The 9,547-nt window shown below is 44.4% G+C and overlaps 2 protein-coding genes and 1 non-coding gene across 5 annotated transcripts; 1 reads left to right on the top strand and 2 right to left on the bottom strand.

Moving 5' to 3' along the window:
• Positions 1 to 73: 73 nt before the first annotated feature.
• Positions 74 to 4,620, bottom strand: CG30268 (uncharacterized protein; the record flags this gene model as incomplete). The annotated part of the gene is made up of 14 exons (NM_137868.2): positions 4,305 to 4,620; positions 3,941 to 4,240; positions 3,734 to 3,881; positions 3,517 to 3,680; positions 3,310 to 3,455; positions 2,938 to 3,233; positions 2,529 to 2,872; positions 2,282 to 2,474; positions 1,930 to 2,219; positions 1,633 to 1,869; positions 1,002 to 1,564; positions 783 to 946; positions 479 to 724; positions 74 to 427 (listed from the first exon to the last, which is right to left on the bottom strand). Exons 1-14 carry the CDS (start codon positions 4,580 to 4,582, stop codon positions 74 to 76), a joined length of 3,723 nt encoding a protein of 1,240 aa, NP_611712.2. The 5' UTR covers positions 4,583 to 4,620.
• CG30275 (uncharacterized protein) lies at positions 4,597 to 9,527 on the bottom strand. Of its 3 annotated transcripts, none has more exons than NM_176250.4 (14): positions 9,229 to 9,527; positions 8,855 to 9,169; positions 8,345 to 8,638; positions 8,183 to 8,290; positions 7,996 to 8,123; positions 7,662 to 7,942; positions 7,049 to 7,606; positions 6,715 to 6,998; positions 6,385 to 6,621; positions 5,752 to 6,326; positions 5,538 to 5,701; positions 5,227 to 5,475; positions 4,962 to 5,171; positions 4,597 to 4,904 (listed from the first exon to the last, which is right to left on the bottom strand). In NM_176250.4, the coding sequence occupies exons 1-14, from the start codon at positions 9,495 to 9,497 to the stop codon at positions 4,680 to 4,682; spliced, it is 3,897 nt and encodes a 1,298-aa protein (NP_788430.3). In that variant the 5' UTR covers positions 9,498 to 9,527; the 3' UTR covers positions 4,597 to 4,679. The 3 variants fall into 3 exon arrangements, with proteins under 3 accessions (NP_788430.3, NP_726231.4, NP_001137738.2); NM_166544.4 differs by having other exon boundaries at positions 8,894 to 9,169; NM_001144266.2 differs by having other exon boundaries at positions 8,190 to 8,290; positions 8,894 to 9,169.
• On the top strand, positions 8,779 to 9,544 carry asRNA:CR43735 (antisense RNA:CR43735). The gene is made up of 2 exons (NR_073895.1): positions 8,779 to 8,865; positions 8,950 to 9,544.
• Positions 9,545 to 9,547: the final 3 nt, after the last annotated feature.

The following is a 9,547-nucleotide window of genomic DNA, read 5'->3' as shown; positions in this document are numbered from 1 at the left end:
AAAAATCTGCGTTTAATATTATTATTTATACATTTCGGAGTATTTATGTATGGTACATCCAAAGTCATCCCGCTCATAGATTAAAGACACCCCAATCCTCCGGCAGCGCAAATTCGTGAGTGAAATCCTTTCGATAGGTTCGCACAAAATCGATCACGTTTTCCTCCAGCCTTAGCCTCTGCGTGTTTTCCAAACTGTTCCTGGGATTATTGGTATCCTTGTTGTTCATCAGCAGCATTGAGAGCAGAAGTCTGCGGTTCTTTAACTGCAGATCCTCGAATCTGTCGTGCATCAGGAGCTCTGTCCAGGGTTGTTGAAAGAAATCCAGAAAATTCTGAATCCAACCTGCTTGAAAGCGACCGCGCAGATCATTGAGTAGCATGGCGTGTTTGCCACAAAAGTACTCCATAAAGTAAAGTCTCTTCGGCTAGAAAAATGTAATAAATTATATGTAGAATAGAAATTTCGTACTGTTTACCTTCTTGGTGACGCAGACAATCTCTATGACAATCAGTTTATTGTTAAGTCGAATGCGGCAAAAGTCGCCATCATCGTAGGTAGTCAAGGTCTCAGAAAATTCAATCGGTAGTTGTCCTATAAGCAGGGGCTTTGGTTGGGTGATCTTGATGATCTGATAGCCCATTGGCAGGATTCCCGTAAACATGTACGGCTTGGAGTATCGCGACTGCATCACAACCTTAATCATGTTCAATTCGTAGGCCAACTAAAGAAGCTAAATTTGTTTGTATATGTACTATACCTAAAATTAGATAAACTCTCACCTTTTCAGCCATTTCTTGCGGACTGCCATAGGTATACTGAAAGTTTGGCTTCGGTATCATGATCACATTTATACCAGCGGCGAATATATTGCGATCATTGGTGCAATATCGTGAATTGACCACTATCCTCCTTTCACTTATCTCAATACCCGCTTCAGAGAGAACTGGAAAAGAACAAAGAATTATATGGAAATATTTTGTTATTCTGATCTGCCGTACCGTTCTCCATGCTCGAACTTATGGTATTGTCATTGTAGTTGACAAATAGGTCGCAGTGCAGCACGATCTTCTTCTTAGATGGATGCATGATCAGCTCCACCTTCTCAATGTTCATATTATCTTGACTCAGAATAAACTGGCTGTAGTTGGTCGATAAATATATCGTAACTCCCAAGTCAGCTATCATTTCCAGGATGATCGGATCCAGACGAGAATCCTTTTCGGGAATGCCCAGGTCCTCCATTACTATCGGCACATGAGGCTGCACATATATGATGTTCTGAGCCTTGCAACCATGTGTGACTAAGAAGTGAATGCATTCGTAGATACACAAATTGTATCCGTAGACTATAATGTAGTATGACTCCATTAACTCGACCATTTCACAGACTTTGTGGTAAAAGATAATCCTGTCCAGGCGAGTATTGTTGACCACATAGTTCAAGGGAATCGGATGCCCCTTAAATTCTTTGTCCTCAAACCCGTACCTTGTGGCACCCATCAGCACCAGCTTATCGTAGTACAGATGACAGCCATCCGACAGCTCCACCACCTTTTCTTGTCTAAAAAGGGAATACTTATTTAAGTAGATGAAACTCAAAGATTTATAGAACTATATTTAGTCACGCACCTCTTTATACTTTTCACTTCACCGGAAACAAAACGCACCCAATGCCTCACATCCATCCGCTGCATTGTATCCCTCACAAAAGGATTCACGTTTCCGGTGTCCACATAGCAGTTCCTGGCGTTCGCACAGAAGTTGCACGAAAAGTCACAATCATATGCCGATTCTATAATTCCGTGACCGACCAGGACCGTGATGTCCACCATGGGCAGGCAGTTGTACTTTTTATAATTAATCAAACTATTAGGCATTTGATGAGTCAGTAAGCTTTCGTTAGGTATCACGGTTATATCATCTTACTCCTTTGAATTCCAAGCGAAGATGACGGTCCGCAGAAAGGCCATACACGTGCTCGAAAAGCCCACGATAAGCAGGGAATTCTTGCCGCCCATGTGCATTGTGGGCTGAAGATTGTGGCAAAAGAGCCGCATGCGACTGGTGCAGATATCCATGCTGACATTAACTGACATTTTTCCCTTCGCTACCCGTCGCCTTAAGGAAACGCACTTGTAGTTGAACAGATTCTTCTTCATGCGGCGGGGCTCAATGGGCATCATGTTGTACATCAGATCATTGGGCAGCGAGATGCCCTACAAGTCAAAGGTACCTTTTCAAATACGTTCAAACATTGTACAACTAATAGATAACCCACGCTAAAGAAGTGTATGTAGTACAGTTCTCGGTAATTATCGCATAAGGCAACGGTGCGAAGGATCGTCTTGCACCACATCTGGAAAAATGGATGTAGCCTAAACATGACAATCTCGCCACGTTTGTGCGTCAGCGAAAACTGGTCTCTCGGCATCATGAATATCTTGCTTATATCGTCATATACCAAAAAGGGTCTAAAAAGGAAACAATTATGCTAGTTACATATTTTAGACAGTTACCATTCCCACCTCAGGATTATAAAGCCAACCAACGGGCAGTCGGTATGCTTCTTCGATTGGCCACATCGAATGGTGAAGCAGGTCAGATCACACATTGGATCCTCGAGGATTTCCCTTATGATATCCTCAAATATGGACAGAACGTCCTCTGTGTAATTGTCGATCCCTTTACTATCCTCAGAATCATCTTCCGACAAGCTTTCCCTTTTGCGGGCCTGTTTGCTTATCAAGGTTCTGATTTCATCGATCTCCTGACTTTCGAATCGATGTACGCGGAGTTCCCCAAACAGCGTACTTCGATGCGCGACGAACAAGTTTTCGGAAACGGTGCTGCTCGGACGATGGGCAACCGGCTGATGGATGGATGGATAAGGGTGAAGGAACTTTCAGCGGAATTTCAAATCCCATATTCACTCACCAGAAAGAAGCGGAGCAGCTCCCGCTGGCAAGGACTCGTGGACACGTTGGCCGGCACCAAGGTCACACAGTAATCATGATCCGGAAAGGCGCTGAACATGGCCGACAAGGAGTAAAATGTGTACTCATAGCGGACCAGTGGATGCAACTGAAACATCTTCAGCAGGAAACCATTGGAGGCCTTTGCCAAATATTGCAGCCGATTCTCGCTGGTCGATTTCTCGCCATCTGGCAAATCGAAAGATATCTCCAATTTGTCCTGATGCGCTGTTATATAGTAGACTCCCTCTCGGAGTTCTGGAAATATTAATGATTATAATAGAGAAAGCTCGATTGGCGTTTTCTGTGGTAGCCTCGTTAAATTTTTACTCACCCTCGTAGATGTGCTTGTACTTTTTGAATAAAATATTCCTCGTTTCATCCTGTCCATCTGTGTTAATTCTACTCACGTGCGATTTATACCTTTCTTCCATTTGCTTTCTTGTGAACAATTCCTTATACGACTTCAGTTCTACTGAGCTAAATATGAATGTAAAATTGAAAGGAAGATTTCTTCCAATGGAGTGCATGAATCACCTACATCACTTCGAATCCAACATGGGCGTGCGTACAACCCGGTGTGTACCGCACCAAGTTGCCCAAACGTTCCAAGTGATAGTTGGTGGCCAGCATCTTAATATCAAGGGACTGAGATAGCCACATTAGGCCAGCTCCCTTGACGTTATCGGCAATCTCCTCCTCGAACTGCAACATTTCACTTAAGTCAGTTTCGGGACAAAGAACACACACCTACGCACCTCAGCAATTATGATCTTATCGTTATGATCGGAATCGGAACCTTCCGCATTCAATAGGTGCTCTGCGATGTAAAAGTCGCCGTGCTTTTTACGCAGTTCCGGATCCTCGGAATCTATCATTTCGACAATATCGTCATTGTCCTCGGGTCTGGTAATGAAGTAATGAAAAGGAGGAGGCATGGATTCAGATTTCTGGCACCAACTTACAGCGCCTTGCGAAAGGACAACACTGGCATGGTGCTGCGCCGTTGGATCACGATGACCGCTGGCAGATGCTTCTGCTCCGAGACTTTTGAGTGCTTTGGGTAATAGGTTGTGCCAAAGGCCTGAACGGCATCGTATTGGCCTGGCGGGCAATCTGGTGGCTTAAACACCAGCATATAATTGACCAAATGCTCGGTGTAGAAGACCTCCAAGATGACCTTTTTGAGCATTTGGCTGTGGCCATCCTTGCAGATGAAGAAGTTAAAAAATATTGCATTGAGCAGCGTGATGGGAAGATCAACGCTATTGGAGGAGATACATTAGTGAGCCTAGAGCTTAAATTAGGATTCATTCAAAAGTGACATACCAAAAGCGAACATTCAGCCAATGGAGCCACAGATCGTTTGCGAGCACCGGAATATTTGGATGGTTGGCAAACTCGCTGTAGGCCAGCAACAAGTGATACTCCTGCTTATTGTAGACTATCAGTCGCTGCGCCTGATTTTTTAAGAAAAGAGTGTCCAGTGGTGGTGTTTCCTTCACCCCAAAGTGCCAAGTGCTTTTGGCGTCATAGAGGTCTTCTATGCGCCGCTGATCCCGAATTCCCGCTGTGACGATTAATATATTATCATTGCTGGTGGTCATATTTTTTTTATTTTAAATTAGTAAAATGTGTATTTGAGTCTGAGCACTGCACATGAAAATCGGAAAGTACACAACCAGACTGCTTTGCATTTGAAAACTATGTTTCACTCAAGTCCGACGACGAATCATTTTCCTCCGTATCCATGTATCGCTCGTAATCAGCCAGGTCCAATTTGAGAAAGTCTTCGGGCAGGGCGAACTTGTGACGAAAGTCTCTTCGATGCTCCCTTAGGAAAGTCAGTAGCTTGAGCTCGATGTAGCGCTTGTTCAGGGTGAAGAAATCCATATCCGTCAATTCGCCCAAGGCTCCACGACCTGGACGCTGTAAAGGTTCAAATAGCAAAGGGAAAATATATTGAATGAACCTCATTCAACCCACTGAAAGTGCCGAAATGGCCATGGGGCTGAGCAGTTCCTTATTCTCCGCCTGGAGCTCCTCAAAGTCATCATGCATGATCAGCTCTGTCCAGGGCTCCTGGAAGAACTTCAAAAAGCAGTGAATCAAATTGGCTCTATAGCGTGACTTTAGCTTGTTCAGGAGCAACTCGTGCTTGCCACAAAAGTACAGCAAGAAGTCCAAATTGCACTCCTAAAGTGACAACATTTATTCGAATGAATATACTTATTGCACAAAATAGTCTTACTTTTTTTGTTACAACCACGATCTCATCCACCATCATTCGCGTTGATAGACCCACACGACAGAAGGTTTTGTTCTTATACGTGGTCAGGTTGCAATTTTTTATGACAGGCACTTGGGAAAGGAGGTATCTCCGAGGCATGGTCACTTTTGTGATGAAGTACCGCAACGGAAGAATGGCTTGGAAGAGCACAGGTTCGGCGAATCGATCCTCGAAATTCTTGTCCGTAACAATGCCCAGATGATGTAAGATCTAAAAATAATTGGGGATCTGAATTGGACATTATAAAATGAGTTAAACGACGCCTTTTTCACCTTGCGGGCCAACTCTCTTTCACTGACAAATTTATATTGGTAGTTGGGTGTAATACGCATTTTAATGAAGCTACCAGCTGCATAGACATCTGGATCATTGGTCTGATAGCGCTCGTTTACCAGAATTTGATTACCGTCGAGCTCGATGCCGGCATTTTCTAGCCCTAAGAAGTTTCAACTTTTACCAAAGATTTTAGCCATTAAGCATACTTACATTGCTTGTGCCGTTGATGGAGGTGTCCCTCCTGGAAGGAGATAAAGAGGTCGCATTCGAAGGTCATCTGTTTTTGAGTGGGGAAATGTTGAAATATCACCTCCATAATGAAGTCTGTTGACTTATGCAAATTGTAATGGTGAAAGTCATAGTCCGTAAAGATATTGACTCCCTTCTCCACTAGGATGTCGTCCATGATCATCTGCAAGTTTTTGTCCCAGTATGGACACTTTTCCTTCATGTCCGCATCCCTTCCAGTGATGCGATGTGGCTGGACGAACACCATCCGCGAACAATCCACACCGTGGCCGATCAGAAAGGCAATGCACTCGTAGGTGTGTAAGTTGTTGCCATAAACCAGGACCAAATACGTTCGCGGCATATCCTCCAGGAGTGCTCGAACCTTGTAGAACAGCAGGAACTTGTTCAGCCGGAAGTTAATCTCGACGAGGTTGCAAGGTCGTGGCGAGTACACCGGCACATCTATACAGCGAAGCACGAACATCCGGTCACACATCAGCAATAGCGTGTCATAGTAAATTTCGCACGAGTCAAGCTTCACAAACTTTTTATCTCTACGCATATTGAGAGCACTGTCAGTCACTAGGTTCCATAAGTTAATGACTACCCTACCTATCGACCTTTTCGACCTTTCCTGGCACAAAGTGCACCCAGCATCGCAAATCAATCCGCATGCAACAATCTCTCACGTAGCATGACTCATTTCGGTACGAAAGATAGCATCCTTGCCTATTAGTGCAATAAGGACACTTGAATAGGCTGTCATAGTCCGCCTCTACAATACCCGCCCTGCAAATCACGGTCACTTGAAGCCTAGTCAAACAGGTGAAGTTTTCCGAGTTCTTGTGGCTAATGAGAAATATCAAACATATTAAAAAGACGAAACGAATCCGTCTTGTAGGCTCATATTCGAAATCGCAAACAATGTAACCCTATACTTACTCCTTGCTATTCCATTGAAACACAAGCTGTCGCAGAAAGGCCTTCGTCACTGCACTGAATCCAATGATGACCAGTTTTTGGCTGTTGGTAAACCACTTAACCGGATTGAGTTTGTGGCGATAGATGATCAAATTATCCCTAGAGAAGTTTGGCGGTGGTAGATCCAGCTTTTTCCTCGGTTTTTTATGATTCGCCTGGACCCTAGTAAATACCGGAACCTTTTTAATGGGCTTCGGCTCTACGACCATCATCATCTTTTTCAAGTCGTTGCTGTACTTATAGCCCTAAAGAGTAATTTTATCAAAAGTAAATTTCTAGCGCACTATTCACTTACGTCGACAGAATGAATGAAATAATAATCGTAAAAGCTTGTCTTCCTGGCCAAATCCCTAAATATCAGACCGGCACTAACCAAGAAAAGAGGATGCAAACGCAGTGATATGATCTCTGCCCTTCGTCGATTCAACTGATATTCTTGCTTGGGAAGGTGGTAGTGTTCAAAGAGTTTTTCATGACTGTGAAATTCTCGCACAATCACAAAACCAATCGCAGTGTTTTCCCTAACAGATCTCGTAGAGATCCCACACCGAATCGTGAACACGGCGAACTCACTAAACTCATTCTCCAGCACATCCTTCATGATCGCATCGAGCACATGGAGCTCGTGCTCCAGCTCCTCCCGCTCGTTTACCTTGGAGCAGTACGAGAAGCTGCTGCTGCTTGAATTAGGAGTTTGTGTGTTACTGGGCAAGTTCCCAAGTGCCAACTTGTGCACATGTGCCACGTCCTCCTTTTCCAGTTTGTACAGACTAATCTCCCCAAAGATGGTGCTGCGATGTGTTATGAATACATCGTCCAGGCTGGACAGATTACTTGGCCGTGATGCGACTGGCTGGTGTATGAACTATTTTAAACTATTTCGTTGACTTAAACTAAGTCTGGCCTACCATAAAGTACTGCATCACCTCCAGATAGCTCTTGCTCGCCTTGTACTTCACCGACATCAGCATCATGCAGTAATCCCTGTCCGGATAGGCGCTGAAAATGGCCACCATTGCGTTGAAGAGGCGTGGCAGTGGGAAATCCTGTCGTGCCACAATGCACCTGAGAAGGAAAACGTTTGATGCCGCCGCCATGGCCGCCGGACCTGCGGGCTCCGTTCCGGCCGGATATATAAAATTAATCACGCTTTGTTCGTGCCGCAGATAGTAATCGGTGCTGTGGAGTTCTAGATAAACCCATGTTATGAACGGAGCATCCGGCATTCGCAGTACAACTCACTCTCAAGAATGTACTTGAACTTGGAGTACAGACATTCGCGCATGTAGAACTTATTTTCATTCGCCACATTTGTATCCACAATTGTGCCGCCAATGGAGCTGACCTTCATCTTACCCAGGCTGGCCACGCTGTTGAGAAATATAAATCATTGTGGATATTTGCCTTACAAATTAATAAATAATCACACCTCATACCGCTGTCAACCTTTTGCAGTCCTCCCAGAATCGTCACCGCATTCAGATCGTCGAGGGCATCTGCGGTGAACATGCTAGCCTCCGCTCTTCGCTGTACCGATCTGCAGGACAGTCGGTAAGGAATTACTCTTTCCGCACGTAAAGCCATCACTTACGACACCGTCATCGTCTCGTAGTGGAAGGACCTTCCATCCGCTGGCTTCACCAGATTGCCAAATTGTTCCATCTCGTAGTTGCGCACATAGAACATAATGTCTATATCCGAGGACAGCCACAGAAAGATGGCCATTTCTGACTCCTGCGACTGATTGATTGTTTCGGCCACAACAAGCATACTCTTCGGATTCTGTCCCATTACCTCCTCGGCAATGTAGTAGTCGCCCAGCTCCTCTCGCATTTCTGGGTTCTCGACCTCTTGCATTGCTATAATATCGTCGTTATCTTCGGCCCTTCATGGGAAATATTTAAAACAAAACAAGAATGTTATTGAAACAGTTTCTTCAAATGCCTAACAATATCTAACAATATCTTAGTAGGCGATATCGATTTCAGACAAACTGATTAGTAGTCTGCTGCTTTTTAAGAGGCATTTGAATTTAAAATTTCAAATGCTATTTCTGATATAGTATACAATTTGAACAAGGAGCACAAAGAACAGAGCTTACAGTGCCTTCCGGTAAGTAATCCTCGGCAGAATTACGAACCTATCCACAATGTACAGGGACTGTGTGTTGTTATTCTTATCCATGCTATATTCCAGCGGGTAAAAGACCTGGGATATTTTTTCCAAATCATCGAAGGTTTCCACAAAGTGGATGGGTTGTGGCACATACGGACACCTAACAGTGATCAGAAACCACACCCTGCTCTCCCTGTAGAGCACATCCTTTATGATCTCAACCAGAACCGGGGACTGATCGCTCTTGTAGACGCAAAAGTTGAAAAACAACGCATTCAGCCAGCTAATGGACATGGATAGGCTAAAGGATATATCGGAAATAGATGATATATTCAACGTTTTAAGTCCTTGTATCAGTACCAGTATCTGGTGGACAACCATTCCAACCAGCAATCCGTGGGCAAAGCGGCAATGGAGGGATAGTTACGGAACTCGGCATAGGCCACCAATGCGGAGGATTCAGTGCAAAAAGCCAATATCCTGTAGGTCTGATAGGAATTGAACAGGGAGTCCTTGCCACGAAATTTCGGACGGATATTGCCGAACCACTTGACACCTGGCGATCGAATCAGCTTGTTGAGCCCATCCTGGTCTCCCGCTTGAGCCAAGCGAATCTGAAACTGATTCATCAGTGCGAATAATTTATGTGTGTGGTGTGTGATTAAAACTAAAAAACATA

The sequence above is a fragment of the Drosophila melanogaster genome, chromosome 2R (assembly GCF_000001215.4).
Source record: "Drosophila melanogaster chromosome 2R".
Lineage (NCBI taxonomy): Eukaryota > Metazoa > Arthropoda > Insecta > Diptera > Drosophilidae > Drosophila > Drosophila melanogaster.
This window is presented reverse-complemented; position numbering and strand designations above follow the sequence as displayed.

What these genes read in the sequence shown, in the direction of transcription:
- CG30275 (NM_176250.4), bottom strand. Translation starts at nt 9,497, where the DNA reads ATGAATCAGTTTCAGATTCGCTTGGCTCAAGCGGGAGACCAGGATGGG. An exon ending in TACGAGACGATGACGGTGTC is followed by an intron (nt 8,291 to 8,344) that starts GTAAGTGATGGC and finishes ACTGTCCTGCAG; the next exon opens with ATCGGTACAGCGAAGAGCGG. An exon ending in AAGGTTGACAGCGGTATGAG is followed by an intron (nt 8,124 to 8,182) that starts GTGTGATTATTT and finishes ATTTCTCAACAG; the next exon opens with CGTGGCCAGCCTGGGTAAGA.